Below are 25,758 nucleotides of genomic sequence, written 5' to 3'. Positions count from 1 at the left end.
TCTAGGAGAGTGCTGTTGCCTCTTTCCTGCTCCAGATGCCAAGCATAGCAATTCAAGCTGCTGGCCAGCTGCTTCTCACATAGGCTTCCTAAAAAAAAGGAAAAAGGCAAGAGTACAAAACTAAATGTGGCTTGTAAGCATTGCAGGAAAAAAAAAAAAAAGAGGGAGAGACCTTTTGTCTTTACAAACCTGGAAAAAACCAAATTCTTGTAATTAATGTTAGTACCACTATTCTCAAGCCCAAATAAAGTGTTAATCTGTAGTTACTGTGCTGAGACTAGAGGGAGAGGTGTGGAGGATACTGAACTTGTGCAAAACCTTTTAGGCAACTAAGCAGGGCAAACTTTCTCAAATAGAATACTTCTAACTTTTTATTTTTCTCTCTCCTTTCTATGCCTGACTCCACCAGCTACCTGTGGACATGGCTGCAAGTATGGCGAGTGCACAGGACCAAACAAATGCAAATGTTTCCCTGGATTTACAGGAAAAACCTGTAATCAAGGTTTGTGCATATGCTCCAGAAGGGAGACTGTTGGTTTTCCGTTTCCGTATCTTGTACTATGGTTTTTGTCATCTTCCAGAGCAGTAAACCAGGATGTTTTCTTGTTTATGTAGAAGAACTTAAGAATTTAAGACTTTTGCATCTCCAGCAATGCAGGCAAGCTCTAAGTCTCCTTCAGCAGATAAAAGTTTGAACCTATATTGTTTATCTCCTATGGGCTGATGACAAGGGCAAACTCATGTTTATAGTTAGAGGATTAAGGCATGGAGAGATTATATAGGAAGGTATCTGAAGAGATGGAAGCCAATTCCAGAACCCATGTTATTTTCTTAACTAGCAGCCCATATTTCTTTTAAAATTAATCTTCTAGTCAGAAAGACTTGCAATTATATTGTAGATGTATAATTTATCAATCTGCCTGGACTGTTTGTATATGCTGATAGTATTTCTGAGAACCAACATTGGGAGTCCTTAGAATTGCATTTTCAGAAACTTTAAATGCACCATTTTTGCCCCATAAATTTGGAATTCAACATGGAAATATTTCAATGAACACATTGGTAAGAACTCAGCTTTTTTTTTTCCGTTCCAAAATATGAGACCCCTGTCTTGGATCAGATGAAAGGAGCAGGTCACTGTGCATGGAGAGGCAAATGAGTGAACTGTAGGTGCTATGATGGAAACATGACATAATGGCCACACAAATGAGTAGGTCTGTCCTTGCTACCTTCCTAAACTCCTGCAGACTTTGCTTGAAAATATTTCATTGACACGCTAAACACACATTTTTTTATAGTCAAAACAGCCCATTTATTACACAGTATCTTTCAAATAATATGCCCTATTAAGTATTAAGTATTTTGGAAAAATCCATCTTTTGCTGTTTCTCACAGGAAAAGAAGTTAACTCCTCAGTCCCACTAGAGAGGAAAGGGAAACAGCAGCTGTGGTTATATGCAACAGATGTATAAGTACCACTTACAACTTCGGCCTCTAAACACAGAAGTTTAATCTCACTAATTATTTGCCAACTTAAATGTTGCTAAAAGGCAACAGAGAAGCCCTCAGCTTTTAGGTGCTTTCCATGCAGTAACTCCATGTGCATTTGACATGCTCTCCATAGGCAACCTGATCAGTTCTGTGCACTTCAGCAGGTTCCAAGACTGAGGCTTGGAGGAAGCGCTGCACAGACCTACACATGCAAACTCCCTGTTAGCTCCTGGGCTTTTCTGCCTTCTGAAGCAGGAGCAGGATTTTTTCAGTGGGGTGGTGGCTGGTACAGACCAGAAGAGTCCAAGAGCTGTTTGTTTCAACAGTATAGCTGTATAGGTAGTCATGTTCCATCAGCCAGGACTGCTAATACCCACTTTTAATTTACTGGCAGATGTAGCCTTGGTCTGTCCTTACAGCAGAATGTCCTGCTGAGCAAGCTCAACATGAGCTAACTAAAATAACAGAGATAAGGGAACTGTATTAGTCTGCCACCAAGTCTGAGCTAAATTAGCCTTATCTCCATAGGTTCTTTTTTAGAGCTGTGTATGCTATCTGTGCATTGTGAGAGATAGGTACAGATAAGCATTTTGAAAATGTATGGTCTAAATGGAATAACTTTTGTTCTCCAGTTTGCTCTGTAGTTTCTTTGTTAAGAGAGTCTTAGTTATTTAGTGGAGTCACAGTAGCACAAAAGTCCAGTGTGATTTGCAAGCAGACAGGTTGTCCTTTTTCAAAAAGACCCTGTGAGTATAATAGAATGCAACCCTCTCTCTTCCCTGGACTGAGCTGTAACAAACACTTGTGCACCTCCATGAAGTTTATGCTTTGAATGGTCTGGAGGTTTTGTTCCTGTGGTCTGCAGGGTGTGACACAAGAACAGATGCTTCTCCCATTGGAAGTGGAGTTGCACAAGCTCAGAGCTTGCCTGGAGAGTTGCATCTTTACTGAAATTATATTATCAGTCATATGTGCTGTTAAACACATATTGAATGGGCTGCATATGCTGGTGCATTCTATAAATTAGTTCCATCTATTTACTAATCTCTACAAGAGGTAGAGGTGTCAGGTCATGGAAGTAAAAAACACAGATGTTGTCCCCTTGTCATAGGCCAAATATCATTGTCAGCACTGCTCACCCTATGCCACACAAAAAAACGCTTTAGAATTCTCATTTTCTCCCTGTGAAGGATAGATTTGGGGAATTTGAAATTGATTTAGTTTCCAAAAAGCCTTTAAATCCTGGATTTTGAGAAGGATTTAGGATGTTTTATTCTCAGGATTTTCAGATTTTTGAGATCCTTTTAAAGTCACATAACTATTATCATAAATTGTACTTCATTTCTGCTACTGATAGCCTTGGTGCCAGTGTGTAGTTCAGAAAAATGGAAGTAAAAATCTTTGTTTCGCTTTATCTCAATTTCCTTTGCTGTTCTTAGCCTCATGCATTTCTAATACAGAGGTCAACTGGAGGGCTAGAACCAGAAAAAGTCCATTAAAAAAACTCCCAGAAAAGATTAGCTACAATTCTCTCCACCCCTCCACTTCTTCCTAACAAGCTGCCAGATGTGGCCAGAGTTTGCATTAATTTTTCAAGTGTAGAGGTCTGTGTATGTTGGTTTTACTAGCAGTCTTTCAGCCAGATGGTCTGCTAAACTCTCATCTTGCAAGGGGCTGGCTTATTTTCCATCCAGACGACTTCACTCTGGGGAACTCCACACTTTAGGCAATATTATCCACCTATATGCATGGATATATGTATAAAAGCCCAACACTCACTCAGTTCCGATGACTTCTGCAGATCTGAATGAATGTGGACTGAAGCCACGTCCCTGTGAGCACAGATGTATGAACACACATGGCAGCTACAAGTGCTATTGTCTCAACGGGTACATGCTCATGCCAGATGGCACATGTGCAAGTAAGTATCAGAGCTGATGGAATAGGCACACCAAGATCATCTAATCACATCTAATCCCAGCAGAGTTTCTTCTTGTGATGAACTGATTTAGCTTATTCAGGATAGGGTCTTTGCCCCTGCACTCTGGTCACAGCTGAAAGAGGCTTCCTATTTGGATGTTCCTAATAGGAATGTACCCTATTTGGGTAAAGTAAACTAGGCCATACTTATGTTTTGGTCTTCAGAGGTGTTTTGGTCCTGAAAGAAGTAAAAGTCTTTGATAGTGTTGCTTCAGATGAAGAACAGCTAGTATGACCTCAATGTATAGTCCTGTCAGTTCATCTGTTGCATAAGGACGACCAAATGTATTCAAGCAAAGCACCAATATAGATTACTTTTTCCTGTGCTGAATTTCATGTCATTATGCCTTGCTTTACCTTTCTGTGCTCCACAATTTATTTATTTTATCTGTGTTAATATGCTTTCGGCAGTTTATGAAAACTGCTCTTGCAAACGTTTGCTGTATGATCCAAGGCTTATCTAAACTTACGAAAATAGGTATTTCTACCTATCTTCTTTGTCTTTAAGCCAGCATGAAATGGAAAGAATTCTGCTTTTTTAGCCAACCTGATTTTTCAGACCTGGGGAAGCTCCTAGTTTTTAGGTGACAGAGTTTTGTTTGTAGAAAATATCTCATGGACTCCTGAATTTTTTATTGTTAATTCATAAGCAACTTTATTTATAATGAATGGATTTTTAATGTTCTGAATAGTTTCTGTATTTATCCATATCCAACTTAAAACTGTGTGATTTCAATCTAGAATTTTGCTCTTCTTGTTATTCTAAATGCTGTTTTCAGGTTCTAGGACATGTGCCATGGTGAATTGTCAATATGGATGTGAAGAAGTCAAAGGACACGTGCAGTGTCTCTGTCCATCAGGTGGCCTTCAGCTGGGACCAAATGGAAGGACATGCATTGGTATGGTTAGAGAGCTCACTCTCAGCTTCTTTTCTGCAGGATCCCCATGAGAAGCCATAAGATTCTGGGGAAAGGATAGGAAGTAGTTAACCCTCCTTGCTGGCTTAAATAATGCTTCTTGTTACTCACAGTGCGATAAATAGTTTTCATACTTTTTTTTTTTTAATATTTTTTTCATGAATTATTGGCCATGTAATTCTTTGGATAACTCTCATTCCCCAGTAAATAACTCAATATTTTGACATCAACAGATTTAGAGTCATCAACAGATTCAGTTTCTCCCCGTTGGTATGAGGCCATTAATTACTGTGCTTTGCCTGCGGGAAGCTGCCCTGCTGACAAATGTATTATAGGATTTGGGCATTAGGTTTGGACGGGGCTTTCTTTTATGGTGATGACCCACAATACAAACTTCTCAATTTTTCTCCAGAAGCCTCAACATTACCTATGAATTTCCTGTGATGAAGAAAGCATTGCTTATAATATTTGGTACTGCATTCTTCCATAAAGTTAGTTCACATTTTACTGCTTCACTCATAAGAACACGTGCGAAAGCCATCACCAAATGTGAAATTATAAGATTTATTTATTAAGTTTATTTGTGACAGCCAAGAACAAATAATTCTCATGCAAATCCCAGTGAGTTTTTTCCTATTTTACCTTCTCATGGATCTGACCAGCATCCCTTCTCCTGCTGTAGACATCGATGAATGCTCCACTGGCAAAGCTGTCTGCTCGTACAGCCGCCGATGCGTCAACACGTTCGGAAGCTTCTACTGCAAGTGCCAGCTGGGATATGAGCTAAAATACACCAGCGGCCGCTACAACTGTGTAGGTAAGAGCTAGCCCATGGATGTTCCTTCTTCATTCTTCTTATTCCCACAGAGTGCATCTTCCCTGTGGTTGCCCCCAGCATGTTGTCCTGTCCTGGGGATGCTGCCTCAGAAATGGGTAAGAGGTGTCACACTGAGAATATTCTTGATGGGACTTTGAATTTTTCTCTGTTTTTTTTTTTTTTTTTCTGTAGCCTTATGAAAAACCAAATCACTGGCACTTAAAATTTAAATTGCCTCATTGTGCCAAGTCAAGATGTGCAAGAGCTTGTTCTAAGTTGACTAAAAAAATGCTGGTAAAGGTTTAGTTAAAGAACCATTTTTTATTGTCTTGGTTTCAAACTGTGATGAATAAGCAGTCCCACTATAATTTTTTCATGTCATTATTGATGAATGTGAAGTAAGTGCCTTCATGACTGTAAAAACAGTTATTTGGATGATTTGAACAGAACTTAAGGAAAAATAAATGAAAATAGTAGGTTTCAATTACTTTTCAGGTTTCTGTTGCATGACCAAGTTTCTCTCTAACAAAAATAAATACAGGCAAAAAGTTTTCCTGACATGCTCAGGTGTTAAAACAAATGTCAAAACACGCTTAACTCCTGTTTCAATCCATTAGCTGAATGCTGGAAGAACAGCAAAATATAAGTTACTGCAGCATTTGCTGCAGGAATATTGTTCAAGCTGTTGACTACACAAGGGCCTGAAAGTACTGGAACTACTACACATGCATAAAAAAGAGAATGAATGGGATTTGTTTATATTTAATTGATATTGGAAGTGAGGAGTGGCAGGAAGACCATAAGGCAGGTTTGGAGACTTAAGTTTACATTTCATGTCTGCAAACCCTGAGACTTCAAGTGGAAAAAACATTTTCTTTTCTCATACAATATGTGTGTACAGGAGAAAAAATTGGAACAGTCTCAGTAGTGAGAATTTTATTTGCAAACCTTAATCTCACTTTCAGACACACCAGACTTTTGAGTCAGTCTTCCTGCTACTTGTTTGTTTGCTGACTTACATTATGAGACGACCTGTCAGCTGCTAAAAATTATGCAATCTGGATAAAATGTGAGTGCTGCAAACATTTGTGCACCAACATGACTCCCTCATGTGGGATAAATCAGAAACATCTTTGTAATGGAGCAAAATCAAATACTCTTGGTGCCTGTACATTTTGCTGTGAGTTGAATGCAGTATTTTCTGTTGAATTTTCCTTATTATCTTTTTTTTTTCCATGTAGCATCATATATATGCTGGAATGTGAGAGGTATCTTAAAGATCTTGACATCTTGGCATGCTCAGGATTACTTTCCATTACATTCATTCTACAGTAAATGAAAGAATGAGAATGTCTTGGTGAGCTCTTTTTTAAGTGTTGCCACCCATTCTCTTGGTGCTTTGTGCATTTTGTTAATAGAAGAGTGTGTGCAACCTATAGTTTGAATCCTGTTCTCAGTCAGAAAATCACTGCATTCACCTTGTCTTTACTGGGATGGATGTTGTCCATGGTTGCATACGCCAGCATGTGTATGGAGCTGACACCAAGCACTCTCTCCTAGTGAATCCTTCTGCCTCTGATGGTCACTGCACTGTCTTGGTCTGACATTAGTGCTTACAGTACCTGGAGAGAGATGGGTGGCACAAATGGGCTGACAGGAGCCTTGGCTTTCAACACAGTTTTCACTGAAGCGTTTCTATCTTCCCCCAGATGTAAATGAATGTGTGACAAATAGACACAGGTGCAACCTCCATGCAGAGTGCCTCAACACCCAGGGATCCTTCCAGTGCAAATGTAAACAGGGCTACCAGGGAAGTGGATTTGATTGTGCTGGTGAGTACCACTGGATGTCAGGAATAGTGCAGTGTTGTTTTTCTCCAATAACTGATCATTACAAGGCATGTTCTGAGAAAAGTCATGCTGAACAGTGCTGCAATACCAACAAAGCAAGACCTCTCCACAAAATACATATTAACTGCATGACTCATAGCATAGTCAATACAAGTATTCCTTGTTCAAATTAATTTTGCCTGTAAGTCTTCAAGTCTCATCTCTAGGAATTGCAAGTAGAATAAAGAAATTAATTTGTCTTGAAGAAACGGAGAAAATAGTTTAAAAAAATCTACTGTGATTTCTCAATGAATTCCCAAGGTTAGCTCCTTGAAGGCATCTGCAGTTCCTCCCAGAAGGCTAACTTAGCAAAAATGAGAAAAGGGAGAAAAGCTGTGACTTTTCTGTTAAATTGTTTTCATTTTGTTTGTCTATTGAATATGGAAGATGTCCTATAAAGATGTCATTTTTCACTTTAACTGAGTACGACCCTTCAAGAAGAAAGAAAGAAAGGCCGTCCTTGTCTTTATATTTAAAATGAACCTTTTAATTTATACCTTTATTAATCCTGGCAGATTTTTCTCCTGCAACATCATTAAAGATGTTTTCCTCAAGAGGACATTTGACCTCTGCTCAAACATTTTAAAAGTTTTTGTCTGTAGCAGATGAAGTCTACATAATACATAAATCTTTTCAAGTAATGCTTGATCAGATATGTCTTATGATTATACTTCATGGTCACAGATGTTCTCTGAGTCCCTCTATTGTTCATGTTCATACTCCCATTAAGGTAGCAATTGAAACTTACAATACACATTGATAAATTAATATTTTCACAGAATATTTTGAATTGCAAGGGATCCACTAATCCAACTCCTGGCCCTGCACAGGAGAGCACCATTTTGTAAAGTTTCAACTTTCAGTAAAAAAATGTTGACTTTTAACATATAACAAAATAAACACACAAAAATCTAGCTGTCACTGAACGGTTTGATATGGACATAGATTATCACAGCAGAACTTGTTTAGAACATTCTTCTACTCAAATTCAATGCTATGAGCCAGGTTCCTTGCTGGACCACATCTCTTGTGATATGTCACTGCAGCTCACTGAAATGGAAGGATGCATTTGACTGGATATCAAAGCAAACTGACATGACACATCTTGGTATGTGGTACAAAATGTACCACAGGTGAAATGTTAAACAAATACATCTCTGAGAAAAATAGTCTGTGTTTTTTTTTTTTTGTTTTTTTTTTTTTTTTTTTTTTTTTTGTTTGTTTTTGTTTTTTTGGTTTTTGTTTTTTTTTTTTGGTTTGGTTTGGTTTTGGTTTTTTTTTGTTTTGTTTTGTTTTTTTGGGTTTTTTTGTTTGTTTGTTTGTTTGTTTTGTTTTTTTGGGTTTTTTTATTTGCCTTTTTAATGAGAAGGTAAAACATTTCCAGGGAAATTTTCTTTTTGACTAACTCCATGTATAAAATATTCTTTCATCAAGCAAAAACAATTCAACAAGAATGATTGCTTACATATAAATAACAGAAATATTTTCACTTGTGGAGAGAATTTTTTGATGTCTAGCCCTGTAAAAAAAATCAGTTCTGAAGTCAGATGATTCCTATCTTCTCATAGGTGTTTCTCCTTACATAGTTTGCCCTCTGCCTACTTCCTCCTGTCATATTTCCAATTACCAAAATTCATTTGTTGCTTAGCAGAGAAAGGATCCATGCCATTCATAAACTTAATAGAACACACTAAATGGAAAAGAGATTTATTATAAGAGAGGATAGAAGAATAACATACAGTAATGAGAGCAATCAGAGCCATAGGCAGGTCAAAAGTTGAGGGTCCAGCTAGAAAGTTGTAAACAACAATAGAGGAAGATTAAAATACAATCAGTGGTAGGTGAACCCTGAAATGTAGAGATGCTAAATAGAGACTGGTTTCTCTGGTGGCAATTCTCCCATATATAGCTTCTCTTTTAAAGGAAAGTGGAGGAGATTCTTTTAGCTCTGAATGTTTCAATAGCTGACTTTTACTGCAATCCTCAAGAACATCAGACCAGAGTAACTCATGGGGGCAGGACATGTCTTGCTACTGGGGAAAATGTTTTTTTCGAACAGCGACACAAACAATTGGATGTACCAGCCAACAGGGAAACACTAAGTGCTCTCCATGTCATATGGCAATTGTGGAAAAGCTTTGCCTTTACTGCAGCCAAAAGAAAATTTGCTATTGGGTTTAATGGGATGAGGACACCATCTTGGGCATTTAGAAGCTGAAGGCTGTGGCTTCACACTTCTTTTGATGACAATGGCTACAGTTCCTGTGGCCCATGTCAGTTCCCAGCAGGGCTTGTGCTGCAGCTGAACAAAAACCTTCTTAAATAAGTCTCCAGTACTCCACATAATTATTCCCACAGAGATGGAATCCTGTTTTCACAGGGAAGCATTAGTTCTTAATAGCAATTTTCTCTAGTATAAAAAAAACCTGGCTACCATGGAAGCAGTATTTGCTTTTTTAAAAAAATAAAAACTATATTAATATATAACTTAATTTTTGGATTATGAAAGGAGAGCAATTAAGCACAATGCTAATAATGGAATTCCTGTGGCTGCATCTCATGCCATCAAATAACCTAATAAGTGACATAATATATAATTCACCTTTGCAAAGAAGGTGGTGGAAATTCTTTCATTCAATTTCTATGTCAATACACTGACTTGGAGAAAGCTGCTGAAATGTCAGGCTGCAAACACTTTTTGTGGTATGGATATGACCTGTGATTATTAAGGCCCCCTTTTGACATTTAACATTCCTATATGTATGAAACATTGGAGATCATTTCTGAACTGTCTGTAGCACATATGTTTGAGAATCCATAGAGATGGTTCAATATGAACAATCCCTAAAAGGATCCTAGTCATTTCCACATCTGGCCTCTATCTTGCTGCAATCTGTTGCTGTTCTCAGGTTCATGTGTTTCCTGATTTCCTATTGTGCATTGAAAACCCGCATTTCCCCTGCCACATGCTTTTATGCGTAATTCAGCTTTCATTTAAGAATAGAGTCTCACAAGGTTGTGTAAGTAATTAAGATTCCTGGGGGAAAAAAACCAACTATTTTTTATTCACTTTTTTTGGTCCTACAAAATAACAGGAAAAATTATTACTGTCTTTAAGTCTACAGGTATCACTCTAAGGAGCTCAACAATGACACTCTTGTTATTGCCCAGCTAGATGCAGAGTTTACTCTTCTTCATTATGCTTTGCTGGGTATCTAAGTGTCAATAAAAATTCATGTTGGCTCTCTCTCTGCCTCTTGTATTACTCACTCTTTTTTTGCTGATAGGCTAACCCTTAGACCCTATATATCATTTTACTTTCTTATTAACTTGCCAATCCTGACAAAGGTGGATTTGACATAATAAAGTTTCAAAGCTTCAGAAACTATTGTCATCATACCGCTGGTGATATTCTTAAAGTTTTATTCAGTATGGAATCAAATACTGCTGTCACTCTTCAGTGAGTAACCGTCACCACACATTTCCTACTAGATGCCTTGCTGGCGGGTGTACTCATGTATTAAGCACAGTCCAGCATAACAAACTTGCCCTGATTTCTCAAAGTATCCTTCCCTAAATAAGACAGTAAAAATTTTAGAAATCAAATGGGGTAGCATCACATATTGGTAGATGATGTTCCATGGTGCTTAGAAGAAAATAATAGCCCAGAATCTTTCTTTTAGCCTATCTATGAAAGCTTTCAGACTCTCTTAAGAATATCTAAAAGAGGTTGATAATTTTTAGAATGATTTCTGGAAGTATGTCATGCTGATCTAATATTTACTCACATCTACAGACTCCACCTACACATGGTAGATTGTTGTCTGTCTCCCTCAACACTTCTGCAACTCTTATCTAGAGAAGCCATAAAGGGAGCTACGAAAGGATTTGTAAGCCAACCTCCTAGGCTTGTCTCTCACCAGGTTTTTAAATGCTCTGTGAGGTGTGAGGGTGGAAGCAGTGGAGTGCCTGCTGGAGTGCAGAGCAAGCTGTCTCCTTCTGCATCTCCTGAATGGTCAGGGCCAGCACCAGCTGCAGTCACAGGGTGTGTGGAAGGAAAACAGACCCTTATCTGTCCCTCTCCGGTATCATCCCCTGTATACTTCACTTTACACAATGCAGCACAGAGTCAATGGGTTGGCATATACTCTTTATGGTTTTTTTTTTCAACTCAGCTTTCACAACTCAGTCATTAGATATCCTACACCAATCCGTTTCTGTGTGTTTATGAGTTTGTATAGCAACTGATGACATAAAAGTTTTACTTTTAGCCCTCAGCTACTGTTTGTCTTTGTTTTTCTATTTCTTGCCTTAATTCTCTCTTATTCAAAGAAAGAAAATACCTTTGAAAACAGATATTTTCTTATTAGGGCAATAAACAGAAACTGCATGAGCAGGAGGCATTAATCTGTGTGCTTCCTGATCAAAGGTACGTAAGGAAGAGCTGAGCTAAGGTGGAATGCTCTACATTTCTTTGCACTTTCCAAAATTCTGTGCAGTCACATGGATAGATAAGTGCACAAATGTGACCAACATGTCTGCATTTATCTACATATCTTGAGGCAAAGGGTCTTGAAAAATCACTGCCTCAGGTGTAGCACCCCAGAGCACCAGAGAAGGTGAGCTGCTCATTCAGGCAAGTCCACAGGCCATGGATTCAAAAGAACAGACTAAGTTTAAGGTGGTGTATCCTTACATTGCATTAGTCCTCCTGCAATTTATGGCTAGATATAAAAAGCCTTAAATCTACTCTAAAGACAAATGCAAGTTGGAAGGAAACTAGTGCTGTGTCCTAAAATATGCTTAGTGTCTAGAGTCTCTGTCTTCTCAAGCATGGAGATTTTCATAGTGCAGCAGTAAATTGGAGTCTTCAAGCACATGGGAATTTATACCTTTTCATCCCCCTATTTTTGTCACTCCTGTCAGCTGATTTTCCACTCTGCTAAATTTTGCACATACAAGGAGATTGGTTTTCTGACACCACAGAGGTTATTATGTTGAACTGTAAGAATTTTCCATTTCATGAGGAAAACTTCAAAGCAGAAACTAAAAGCAGATGTTCAGGTTTGCTGAGCAGTCAGTCCTGTGGCCTTGAAAATCCCCATAGCCTCTCTGTTAAAAGCATGAAGTTTCTTGTTACTGATAGTCAAGAGGAAATTTGTTTGGAATTAAGCTTTCCTGTTAATTTTTATTGCTGAATTTTGAGTTTAGACCTTGGGAACCTTACCTCCTTCATGACATCATCCTCCAGAGGATATTTAGTGCAGTATTAGTAAAGAGCTTATTTGTAAGTATTTGACAAGTAAGCCTATAAGTTTTATCTAAAAGAAGGAAGAACAAATCCTCAAGTTTGACCTTCATTTTATTGGCATCTGTTTACTTTGACAGCAATCTCAAAAATACCTAAATGCCACAGTGAGCACACCAAGAGTCTGATTCTGTTCCTGACATACTAAATAGCATGTAGCTGCACTTGCCATAAATAAAATGTGACAAATTCACAAGTGATAGGATTGTATTTTCCAGAAGTCAATATAAATTCAGGGAACTTTCCTCTTTTTCTACTAGATTGCAGTTGTATTTTATTTACTGGTGTTTTTTTCTTCTACTGTGTCTCCATGAAAAGAGGCACAGAGAAAATAGTACTACCCAAGATTCCAAGTCCAGTCCATCTGTCTCAAAGTACTACTATAAAATTTTCATAAATACAAAGTGAGGAGCAAAATAGGAACATATTCTTGCCCTGATAATATAATCATTAGACAACAGAAGCAGAGGGAAATAAAAATAGCAGTCTTCCACCATAATTTTTAATCCTAAAAGACTGTAGGCACTGCAGCATCAATACTGATTGAGAATCAAAGATGGGAAGCAGTATATGAGGCTATTCTGATCCAGTGATGAAAATAGTTTCTCTTTATGAAAGAGCTTTTTTATAGCACGCTGGAACTGCTCAGTTTTCACTGTTTCCTCGGTGGTTCAAATAAAAGACTCAAACTGTCAGTAGTTTATGACATGGTTGTGCAAAACATTTGATAGTAGTATCCAAAAGGTTAATTCCAGAATAATTAAAATAACACCACTTTATCCAAAACTATAAGATACAGTATTTCATGTCCAAGAGGAATCATAAAACAGTAAATTCTCGGGAAATGTTACATTTATGTTCTAGTCTATCTTGGGATTGCAAGATGGTAACAATTTGGCATTCTTGGATGCTTCTCTGAATTTTGGTGTTTACCCCTTACAATTAAATAAGAGCTAAAAGAGATATGATGGAGGAGCTTGATGTATGTCTTCTCAAAATATCCTTCCTTTCAGTAGCTTTCAGCCTGCCATGGAAGGAAAATTAGACCAGAGAAGTTCACAAAAGATAGGCAAGGGAAATGTTCATTATTATTAGGCTGCAGTTGTTGTGGAGGGGATCCAAGCTCCATGGACAATTTTAGTCCAAAAATTGAAGAAGGATTTTTGGGTTTTTTTGCCCAGTGCTCCAGTGTAAAAATGATTTAAGTAAGGGGCTCTATAGCCTGTGTTACTCCTATGTTACACAGGAATCCAGAGATCATTACTGAGGGTTGTTTTGGTCTTTTCACTGTAACTCAGACAGAGCTGTCTGTAGAACAGAGCTGAACATGTGCATGTGTGTTTGGTTCTGTGCAAAACTGAACTTACATCTCGCAGTAGAGAATTTAATTCTCTTGGTCTCTGGACCTTGTAAAGGACATCACGGACCCATTTAAAGACATTGTCATTGCTGAATGTTTCCTTAAATTAATATTTTCTATTTTCTTCTTGGTTCTAGTTATCCCTGAAAAGTCAGTGAAAGAAATTGCAAGAAGCCCTGGAACAGCTAAAGACACAATTAAGAAACTTCTTGCACAAAAAAGCAGTGTGAAAAAGCATAAAACAATCAAGAATGCAATCCCAGAAGCAGCTGTGACCCCACCTACTAAGACCCATTTGCAGTTGCTGGACTATGAAGGTGGTATTGATCTTGGTGGGAGCTACAGTGAGGAAGAGACAGAAACTGCAGCAGCTGCAGAAGAGGAGGCAGAAGAGTCAGATGAAGAGGAGAAGGAAGATTTTGAAAATCAAATTGATGAGCGAAGCCTTAGAGGGGATGTCTTTTGTAAGTTTGTTTTTTAAAATATCTGGCTTCAATGTAAATATATCTAAACACTAAAAAATCATAACAAAACATTATGTTAGACACTTTATCAGAATTTACTTATAGAAAATGAATCATAGAATCATAGAATGGTTAGGTTCTAGTTAATGCTTTTGAAAAAGCATTTCAAAAGGTGTCTTTTTCAGCCTGCTTGGACAGGTCAGGAAGGATTGCCAGGAATACTGCCCCTAGGGTAGGGTCAGCCTGGGTTTTGGTTAGAAGGACAAAGGGCTCTGCTCTCTCTGCCTGGTGATACAGGGAGAAATCAGTCTCCTGTACCAGGCTACATGACCTGATGCAATTGCAAAGGGGGGATTATGCAACCTTCCAGTTGGGTACTCTGTACTACACTAGTTGGAATGCACTAATTTTCCAGATTTCAATTTGAGTGAGAGCACACAGGGAAAAATCTAAATAATACATTGTTGTTGTGATGATTGCTGAGATTCCTTTTCAAAGACCTTCCCAACCAAACCAGGACATTTGAACACTATATACCTGGGCTAGGCAGAGAGGCAGAGTCTACTTGTTTCTACAAAAATTACCACTACAGCTGACAGCAGTAACAATGAATATTACTGCTTGAAAATATTAAAACATTGTGGTTCATCTGTATTTTTGCCTATACTGCCTTTGTTCCAGTCACATCTGGCTGGAATTTTCCTAAGAGATTAATATGCTGAATTTGTTAAGAGAGATATTTTGCTAGGGGATTCTGGCAGAAATTTGGTGTTCTGCTTCATGCAGAGATAGCAGCATGCCCAAGATGTAGTTTTATTAAGTTTTGAACTCAGTATTATTTGTGGCTTTCTTGTTTGACACCAAGCGTGTCCAGAGGAGGGCAACAAGGCTGGTGAGGGGCTTGGAACACAAGCCCTATGAGCAGTGTTTGAAGGAACTGGGGTTGTTTAGCCTGGAGAAGAGGAGGCTTAGAGGTGACCTTATTGCTCTCTACAACTTCCTGAAGGGAGGCTGCAGACAGGTGGGGGTCGGTCTCTTCCACCGGGCAGCAACTGACAGAACAAGGGGACACAGTCTCAAGCTATGTCAGGGAAGGTACAGGTTAGATATTAGGAAAAAATTTTTCACTGAAAGAATAATAAAGCACTGGAATAGTCTTCCCAGGGAGGTGGTGGAGTCACCATCTCTGGATGTGTTTATAAAAAGACTGGACATGGCACTTGGTGCTACAGTCTAGTAGAGGTGTTAAGGCATAGGTTGGACTCGATGATCTTAGAGGTCTCTTCCAACCTCATTATTCTGTGATTCTGTGATTCTCTGAAGTGTGATTCAAGGAGTTAAAGCATTGTGCCATTTTCATTTCAGGATACATTGCTTAACTGTGTTTTCTTCCTTTTAAATTTCCATGTGCTGTACTTGATCCTTGTTATCATAAAAATTCAATCATGCGCTTAATTGCTTGAACATTTGGCTTTAAAAACACTTTTAATTTTAATGATATTGAGTGATCCTTCAGAGAATATCATTAGCTCAAATTTACAGCTCATAAATTTGTACATTTTTTCCTTTCTTTGCTGATGTCTATTCAGCAGATTCCTTTACTACAACATTAAATTCCTCCACATAATCCCCTCAAATATTCACATAGCATCTGCCTTTTGTATTATTAATATTGGTATTGTTTGTCTTCTGGGAAGAGTAGTTAATTAGGAAAAAATAGAAAAGTCTCTTTAAATTGATGTATTTTTTTATCATAGTAGTTTTACTACATAATAAATACATAGGGAGCCACAGAAAAAATATTGTAGGAAATTATTAAAATAGGCCCAAGTACCAAAATACTGGACCTTCATGAGAATTGCTATTTACCAATTTTTTAAAAAAGCCCCACACAATAGTTAAAGACAGAAAAGTGAAGTCCACAACATGTAAGAAATGTCAAAATTAAGGTCATCAATGAAAACTTAAATTTTTTCTTATGTTTTTGTATCTTAAGATACAGTGTGAAATTACTTCAAATTACTATTTTGCATTGGATTCTTGCCTTGTCCAATATGAAGGAAGGACCTGTCCTGTTGTGAAAGGTGAAGTTTAATAAATAGGAGTATTTATTTATTGATAGACTAATTATTTATGGATATGACTATTCATCATTATTTATTTATTCATCATTATTAAATAGTTTAATAAAAATGAGAGTAAACCACAGTATTGGGAAGCTCTTTATTGCATGAGAAGTACCCTTTCTGCATATGGGAGAAGACACAGAGAGCTGGGCCACAGTACTTGGTTATATAAGCAAGGATTGCGGAGATGCTACACTCAAGCTCCACTGAAATAATTAAGTACAACCTTAATTCTGACAGTGTATAACATTTTATTGCTTTTTGGCATTGGTAATTCAGAATGATATTTCCAACTGCAACTAAATTCTATATTCTGTACTTCACCAGTTTATGAAATTCACATTGTGCTTAGAACTCCTGTAGTATCGTGTAGCCATGTTATTACACAGAGACACTTCCTTCGGTAGCATCAAGAACGATAAAGAGGGATTAGTATTTGGCAACACTAAAAGTGGACTGTTTCCCTTATGGCTTCACAGCTCTTGATGGTGAACATGAGAATTTCTTCAGTTAATCATGATGTTTGCTCTCATTCTTTTCTGGTAATTACACCACTCCGTGAGCTATTAATAATCAGACCACAGCTCAGTTCATAGCTATACATGTCAGATTTCTGGCAAATGTAATTCTTTCAGAGCAGGACGTGGTAGCAGAGAAACGGGATATTCCTGCGAGTCCAATCTAGTGGTACACCATATATGTAGGAAGCTCATCTTAAATTTACTACATCTTATATTCTGCTTGATTTTTTTTACAGTGCCCACTCTTTTTCTGGGTTTTGTTTTTTTAATGGTCTTGATGACATCAGTGATTAAGAACATGTGTCACCATGATATGAAGGGGTTTGTATGTAGAGATTACATATCAGCTGTTGCTGCATATAAGTTGATGGGAGGCATCTGCAGTACAGAAAGAATGATGGACTCTGCTGTGCCTAGAGTGGGACATATGTGTGCTTTTGTTGCTGAGAGCTTGTTCTTAAGGACCATGAGAGGAGACCTGCCTTTCTACAAGACCACTTGATAGCAGAAGAGCTAAAAAGATTAATTATGACTCCTACCTATTACTTATGAGGGAGTAAACTTTGGATCCTGGCTGTGTGTGAGGATGATCTCATTAAAATATAGGCACTTTTTGAGCAGTAAACTTCTTTGAAACCTTTCTGTAAGCTGAAGCTTGCAGTTTCTCATAATACGCAACTGATATTCTTTCAGTGAGTACAAAACCTGATTGTAATGCCAGACTAAAAACAATAGATTTGGAAACAAAACTGGACTCTTTCTGTCCATAACAGTTCTTTGCTTGATAGCACATGGCTACACCTGCACGTATCTCTCTCAAGTGAATTCAAGTGTAATTCAATAACTTAACAAATAAATCATTCTGGCAGCTGTTGTCTTCTGTTAAATCACTCCACTCTTTCCAGAACTGATCATATTTTAATAGCTGTCTTCATTTTGGCAAAGGTTTTCACAGCCTTAGCCTCTTTCACCAAGTACAAGGCCAAGTTTATGGCTTGAGAGTAAATTTAACACCTAATCTGGATGTGCCTATTCCTCATTGTGTATAATGTAAACAAAAATTAATTTGGACAAATATGTATATTAATCCTTGCCTTAAGTATGAATATTGTCCAGGTGATCTAAGCAATGGACTGGGTTAGGGGGAAGCTACAATGACAACAAGAGACAACACGCTCCTGGCAATTCATCAGAAGCTCATAAGATTGCATGAATCTTCTCCAATTCAGCACTTCTGGAAGTGTCTCTGGGCCTCTTTGTTAGTGTGTGTTTTCACTGGTGTACACAGAGCAATGTTTGACAGTTTTGAAGGAGAAGAAAGGTTAAGTGGATGGCATAGCCTTTATGGTGCTAGGAGGCTCTGGATTGCAGTTGCTTCTGAGTATATTCTTAAAACTGAGTATGTGTGAGCATGTTGGAGTATTTAAATGGAAAGCCCTAGCTCAGTCAAACTCACGGGGAAAAAAAGCCTCCCCTCTGAACAAATGTGCATCCATGTGAAAATAATGACTTTTAAAATATTTGGCATTTGCATATGTGATGCAATGCTGAGTAGGGAAAAGTAATTTCCATAGCTTTTCTTAACACAGCTGCCCATGGGGTGGGGCTGAAAAATGAACTTCAGTTTCAGGCTTTCCATTAATGCATTCTCTAAGAATAATCCAAAGGCTTCTCCCTCACTCCTCTGAAATGGCACTTTTAAACTCCTCCTGTTTTCATAGGTGGTCATGACTATATCACAGGTATCATCAGCTTTCACTTATCTCATGTGTGATTAGTTACTTATTGCATAAAGTATGCATAAAGAAGTTGAGACTTATGATTATTTTTTTAGTGAGTGCACTTATCTATTAATCACTTAAAATAATAAAAAGCAAACTTAATCATGGAATTTTAAAAGACTTATAGTAATTTAGAGATCACTTAGCATAAACAAGAATATGTAATCTTCTATGTCACCAGACAGGAGAGGATTTCCCTTGGTCTCTGAGGCTGAGAAATAATGCTTCTTGAGTAACCACCTCTTTCAGGCCAGTATCATAGAGAATGCCCCTAACATTCATTGGTGCTGCTTTACTGACTCTTCCAGTTTGGCACGAGTCACATCGACCAATTTTTACAAAATAATTTGCTCAGGGTGGTTATCAAAACATCAGTGTGTGCTTACCAGCTGTGGTAGGGAGGGTGAGGAAGAGGCTGGAGCCTTTCTTCCCAGCACACAGCAGAGCTGATCAGGTATGCAGGAGATGTGCACCCTAGCAGAGAGTATAACTTCAGAAAAATAACTTTCTGGGGCTTCTGTTACAACAGCACCAGCTATCACTGCCCTAAATACAGATCTGTGGGCCTTTGGTGCCCTAATGTTTATGGCTTTTACAAAGTCAATTTTTTGACATTATCCATTTTTTGAGGCTGCTGTTGGCAAACTGCTGCCAAGTCACTGTCTCTGCTGTCTGGTAGAATTCAGTTCCATTTGATCATTATAGCAAGAAAGCAGATCAGCCCACTGAAGAAAGATCAACATTTTATGACCTCTTGAATCTGTAATTCAATGGAGCTGTAGCTCCAGTGCTTATAGGTTAGAAGGCTCAGTGCTGTGGAAAACAGCAATTTAAGCAAATTTTTATAATTCAGAGTATCTAACTGCAGTTAGGAATATGGGTTTGGTGGTGGAACGGAAAATACATATATTGACTTATTTAAATAAATTATGTCAACTGGTATAAAGGAATAAAGTTCCATTTTCTGTTCCTGTGATGACTCAGTACTTGACAAGTTGTTTTCCCTAGTTCCCAAGGTAAAAGAAGCAGCTGCCTTTGGCCCTCACCTGGCACAGCGGAAAATTCCAGTGTCGAGACCAGAGCAAGAAGGTGGCTTATTTTTATCATACAGTATTTATTTTCCTGTGTATTGTATCTTTTTGTGACAACCTGTGTTAGCCAAGTCCGAACTAGTTTAAAAGCCTTTAACATAAACCAAAGATTTTGTGAACACATTAGAGACAGTATCTGGCCAAACTCTGCTACCAGTTCCAACGTGTCCTTTTCCAAGCATGCTTTTACTGTTTATAACCCATGCATAGAAAGTTTCCCCACATTAGAATTTGACTTGGAATTGAATTTCACTTGAATAATTTCACAGCCATTAAAAAAAATAGGTTCTATTATCTATAAAATGAAAACATGTTGCATAGCATACAATAATCTTAAACAAATAAAATAGATGTGCTGGATGACATTTTTTCCAATTTAGAAAGCAGTAGTCTCAGAAACAATGGATTTAGAAAACAAAGCTCTCTAAATGCCATGTACTGTGTGTCTCTGTCTCATGATAAAATACATTAAAATAACATGAAGGATACTTCTTTCTGAGGAATTTCAGATGGCTGACATATTACTCTTAATCTGATCTGTCATGCTTGCATTGCACAGTGTCTCTTTGTGTGTGTAATGCTTTTCATCTGCACAGTCATGAAGGCTGTGGTGTGCTCTGGCTGACATCCTTTTCAGGGTGCTCTAAAGGTCAGCTCTTCTGGGCTATTCCCAGCTCCATGTAGTTGGACTATCAGGTGCTGATGTAAGGGATTCTTCTCCTGGGAGGCCAGTTTCTCTCAATGGGTAGAACTGGAACTTGAGCTGATTGCAACTACAGCAGTGTAACAAATGGAGAACGGAGGACTCAAAAGCTGGCAGATGTCAAACAATTCCTGATGCTAGAGTTCAACACTAACAGCTCCACTTGTACTTGGGGATTTGCAGGCCATCAATATACAGAAGTCACAGCATATAAACACATGTGCAGGTGTGAGTAAAAAGACACTGAGCTAAAGAAAGAATTGCTACATAAATTCTAATATTTTGATTTTTTGCAGTTTCATCTAGGTCAACACTATCTGAATTCAGATTATAATTTTAGAATGATCTGTACATTAATAACTGTATTAATAAAGAGCAGAATGTTTTGACAGTACTTAGGATATAGTGCTTCTATTATCTCTGCCAATTTTTTTTCCAGTTGATTGCAGCTTCAGTCGAGGGGTTTGTGATTGGAAACAAGATGCTGATGATGACTTTGACTGGAATCCTGCTGATCGAGATAGAGGTATTTAGATATGTGCCATCTAGATAGACTTTGATTTGATGGCTTAGCCCCTCCAAAAAAAGGGGGGGGGAGGGGAAACAGAATCCAGGATTTTTATTTTCTATCAGTAGGTTATCTTTATAAAAGAAGAAAGGAGGCAGAGGATGCTAGAAGTGGATATTGTTTCTTTGAAATGTCCAATAGAAAATAGTAATCAGCAACATATTTCAATACAAATAAATTAAAATGTAAGAAAAATTATTATCAGAATTGCAAACTACAAGGCAATGGAAACCTTATCAACTACATGTTGTGTCTCTCCAAGATTGGTAGAACATTTAATCACACATCCATCATTTAGATGGATGTGGCAATGTAGATGCCACATGGCTTAAATATCACTGGGATAACTGCTCAGAAATCCCAAATTCTGCAAGACAAACTCAGAATAAGCCAAGGGTAAGGCTTCAAGAACAACCAATACATGAACAGGTACCAATGGGAACCTGCTGAAACCTGAAAAAGAGTTCCATGAGAGCAATGTGGGACTGCTGAGTGGGTGCACATAAAAAGGTGGAGCTGGATGAATTTCTTGGAAAGGATCTTTCTCTCCCTGTGACACAGAAATGTTGCAGAAGTTGCTGCAGTAATGACCAGTGGATCCTACAGATCCTGCACGCTGCTTACACCAGATTCCACATTCACATCCTCTTTTCTCAGTCTTTCCATGTTAGTCTTTCTTCACTAATCCTTCCTCCCCTGCTCCATATAATTCCCTAAATCCCTTCTCTGTGCTGTCACTTCCAGGAGAACCTTACCCTGGCCTTATCCTGTCTCCCTGAACTTACATCTGCTGATTATGACTTCATTTATGGCCCCAGATGTTTTATTCCTTTAAGACTTTGTGTATGTCTGTCACTTCATTGGTCTTCCAGGACTTGGGAAATAAGCTGTCAGTTCCCTTGTGAATTTGTCATCAATGCAGAGAACAGTGGAGAGAATATTGAGCTAGCTCAAGTACCGAAATAATCTGACCACAGAGGCACAGCAGCATGTTTCAGACTTGCATTTGAAAGACAGATGGTTTTGCCTTCGAAAGATAATACAAGGAGGAATGACTGTAATTGCCAGTGAAATATGAACTCATCTCCCCTCTAAACTGATCTGACTTCCAACAGTACAAGTTTATTCCTTGCTAAGTACACTTCCTGCTGCTTTTCTCCAATGTGATTTTAAATTATTCAAGTAAACTATCTTCAGCTTCCCCTTATTTTCTTAGCAAAGATGTATTCAAATTGCTAATAAATAGCACAAGTACAATAACAATGATTTTAAAAAAATATATTTTCTTTTTACAAGGTGATGGCTACTACATGGCAGTTCCAGCTTTTGTGGGGCACAAGAATGATATGGGCCGTTTAAAACTTCTCCTCACTGACCTCAAACCAAAGAGCAGCTACTGCTTGATTTTCAGTTATCGGCTTGCTGGTGAGAAAGTGGGAAAGCTTCGAGTATTCCTGGCAAACAAAAAAACTACTCCTGTCTGGGAAGAGAACAAAGGAAAAGATGAAAAGTGGAGAACTGGAAAAATAGAGATATTTCAGGGGGCTGAAACAACCAACAGTGTAAGTATAACACAGTTTATTAGCCAACTACCATAACTAACACGCTGGTTTTATTTCCTAATTCTCAAGTGTTCCACCAACTGTTTATAGGCATCAGCAATCAAAAAGCTTATCTGAAATAGGAAACAGGAGCCCACATTTTAGGGGGCATAAAACTTGTCACCTGATTGTAATTTCAGAACTGAATCACCCCAATTGGTTAGAATACTGATGCCAGTAATTCTGTCATTTTGTAAAAAATACTGCATCACATCATAAATTAACACAAGTAATCAAAACCTGACCTTAATATCTCATGCAACAGAAGCTTACATGCATGCCTAGAAAAATGAAAATTTTTCATTTCATGGAAGAGGTTGCTCTCAAGCCACACTAAACCAGACCATTCAAGCAAAAGGAGACATCGTGTATAATCAAAGGGGGGCCATCACCTTAGGAGCAGGACGTACCAACAGGGAACACTGTGCATTGATGTATGCCTGAAAACTGCCTCAATCAGGACTCCAGCCAGTTTCTCCTCGAAATTCTGGGGCCTGCTTTCCATCTGTATGATGGAACATTTTCAGTGCTGTGTAAAGGCTTCTACTGTATAATTGAATACAGTGAATGTAAAGGAAATGCAAGCCCTTTTCAAGGTCCTTTGCACAGCTGGAATGATGTAGAAAAGCCCTTAAATAAATGAGTATCAGACCATAAATTAAAAAACACAGACATCCTAGTCATAAAAATAATCCTCCTCTTTATATACAGTATACATACTATACTCAATACATATGAGAGTGTGTAAATATATATAGAATAGGCACACAAAACCTGAGGATCCAAAGAGATAAAAAATGAGCAGTTCTAATGTCTTGAATAAATGAAATGCATGAACATCACATGCTGTGTTAAAACTACATTATTATAAGAGGATTTCACTCAATTTGCGTTTTTCACAATGAAAGTAAATAATCTTATTAAAGTAATCCATCTGGTATTGTAAATCTGTGCAGAGGATTTTAAACCTAGTTCAAATAATGCACAAAAGCTTTAAAAATGACAATGATTCAAGTCATTAAGTCCTGTGTTGTAGTAAAATATTTTTCATTTATAGCATTATAACTAATTCAGAGTTGCTAAATGGTTGAATAAACTACATTTTCACCCTTAACACATATCTCTTCTTATGACAGGTCACTTTTGAATCAGAACGTGGGAAGGGTAAAACTGGAGAAATTGGAGTGGACAATGTTATACTAATTTCTGGTCCATGCCCAGAAGATACCTGATAATGGACATTTAAGTATAACAGATTGAATCTTATTTTTCACATTTTATTAGTAGTGTATTTTTTGTATTCTTTTTTAATTAAAAAACAAAACCAAAACCAAAACAAACCTATAAAATTGTGCCTTGAATTTAATGCAACAATGCAAACAGAAAGACTGATGTGCAAGATGCAGATTATACTTTTTTATGAGTTCTTCTAATTTTAATACATGTGTTGAGTGTAATACTACTGTATTTTATAATTCAAGGTCAGGGTTTCTGAAGTATTATTTGTCAAGCTTTTTTACAATTCTACATGCTTTTATTTCTTAAAAATGTTCTGGGGCTATTCATTAGTCTTCTATTTCATTTCTTGTACTACATAAGAACATAAAGCAGTCTTTAAGAGAATGTTACTACTTCTGGTGACATAATTAACTTCTTAGGGGCTATGTTGTTCCAAAAATCAGTATGCATCACCCTGTGTGCAGTAAGGCAATCACACACAGAGCCAAGGTGTTTGTTTATTTAAATACTTGTGCAAAGATGGGTGCTAGATAAATCCACAAAGTCAGCACACCAAGCAGAAACTATGACCATTATTTATATGTTTTTAATCTTGATATATTCCACTTATCTAGTATATTTTCAGTGTTTAATACTCCACTGTTGCTGAGTTATGCTGAGCTGGCTTCTTATCTTGGGCAGCCTGGTGGTGTTCAGTGTTTACTATTGTATTATTGCTGAGCTGTGCTGAGGTGGCTTTGTTAATTTCTTCTTATCTTGGACGTCCTGCAGTAGCCTTCCTCCCAAATTTTGTTACCCCTCTGGGTCTGTGATCTTTGAAACATGTCAAGCCCTAAACTTTATTAAAGTAATTCTATTGACAAATAATTTATCTTAGCTATGAGGTAAATATTCAATCTATTGAACAAGTAGGAAGAAAGCAAAGATCTTCATTTCCTTTTTGATGGAGCTAAGCAAGTTGATTCATGTCTTTGAGAAATATTTTCATTACCAATAAAGTATGTAAAATATCTTGATTGTCATCAGTGTCTTTGAGTAACACAAATCAATGTTAAGAAATGATCCCCTTATAGTTTTATAAGCATTTAATGTTCAGCATTAACAGATGATGTTACCAACTGGCATGGAAATACAAGAGCAAAAAGAATGACCCATTATTAATTTTTAAGGAGCTTCACATTATGTACTGAACAAAAGGCTCCTGCTGGATTGCAGGCCTACTTTACCCCATTAGAGGTGAGAAAGAATGATTTTCATTGTCCAGGAGACAGTATGACCTAGTGGCCACAAAATAAGGCTCCTCTTACACAATTGAAAAAAATAATCTTTGTTGTGAGTTCCTTCATGACCCTTTAAACATCAACAAAAAGGGTGGGGATTATCTACCATCCCCAGGAGCAGGAAGGTGAGCAGTACTTTCTCCCACAGAGCAGGAGCTGCCACCCACTGCCATGCTTGCCCACACTCACAAGTGCATGTCAATGTACACATACACATTTGAGGGACAAGAATCCAGGTTACATCTTTTCTGAATGGAAGTCAAATGACAATGCTGGGAAAGATAAGAACATTATTTTTGTCTTGTGATCTCTGTGGAATGTACCTAATGGTCTGGATTCTAAGAGAACAGAGAAGCCCATGGGAAAGCCCTGGTTCAGACAATGTTCAGTTAAATTCATGTGCATATATTTTCCTCTTGGTTAGTTCTGTTTATCCTCTTCCAGGCTGGTTGCTCACTGTTTGTTATTAGTGGCCCTCTTATTTTAGTTTTTATATGAAGAAGGGTACATCCAAAATGACTGAATAGAATTTTGAACTCTAACACTGAAGAATTTTGAAGAATTCAGCCTATAAGAATCTAAGCTTTTTAACAAAAACACTACACCAGTTCAAACACCTTGA

The 25,758-nt window shown here is 37.7% G+C and overlaps 1 protein-coding gene across 1 annotated transcript in view; it reads left to right on the top strand.

The window, feature by feature from the left end:
* The window catches only part of EGFL6 (EGF like domain multiple 6), a 30,760-nt gene extending 5,911 nt beyond the window's left edge, over positions 1 to 24,849 (top strand). Inside the window, exons 3-12 of the mRNA XM_053970757.1 lie at positions 410 to 502; positions 3,293 to 3,412; positions 4,251 to 4,370; positions 5,071 to 5,205; positions 6,915 to 7,037; positions 13,900 to 14,226; positions 19,663 to 19,743; positions 20,888 to 20,974; positions 22,313 to 22,578; positions 23,754 to 24,849. Of these exons, the coding sequence (XP_053826732.1) occupies positions 410 to 502; positions 3,293 to 3,412; positions 4,251 to 4,370; positions 5,071 to 5,205; positions 6,915 to 7,037; positions 13,900 to 14,226; positions 19,663 to 19,743; positions 20,888 to 20,974; positions 22,313 to 22,578; positions 23,754 to 23,849 (1,448 nt within the window). The 3' untranslated portion in view covers positions 23,850 to 24,849. The remainder of the gene's footprint in view (positions 1 to 409; positions 503 to 3,292; positions 3,413 to 4,250; positions 4,371 to 5,070; positions 5,206 to 6,914; positions 7,038 to 13,899; positions 14,227 to 19,662; positions 19,744 to 20,887; positions 20,975 to 22,312; positions 22,579 to 23,753) is intronic.
* Positions 24,850 to 25,758: the final 909 nt, after the last annotated feature.

This window comes from Vidua macroura, chromosome 2, assembly GCF_024509145.1.
Source record: "Vidua macroura isolate BioBank_ID:100142 chromosome 2, ASM2450914v1, whole genome shotgun sequence".
NCBI lineage: Eukaryota > Metazoa > Chordata > Aves > Passeriformes > Viduidae > Vidua > Vidua macroura.
This window is presented reverse-complemented; position numbering and strand designations above follow the sequence as displayed.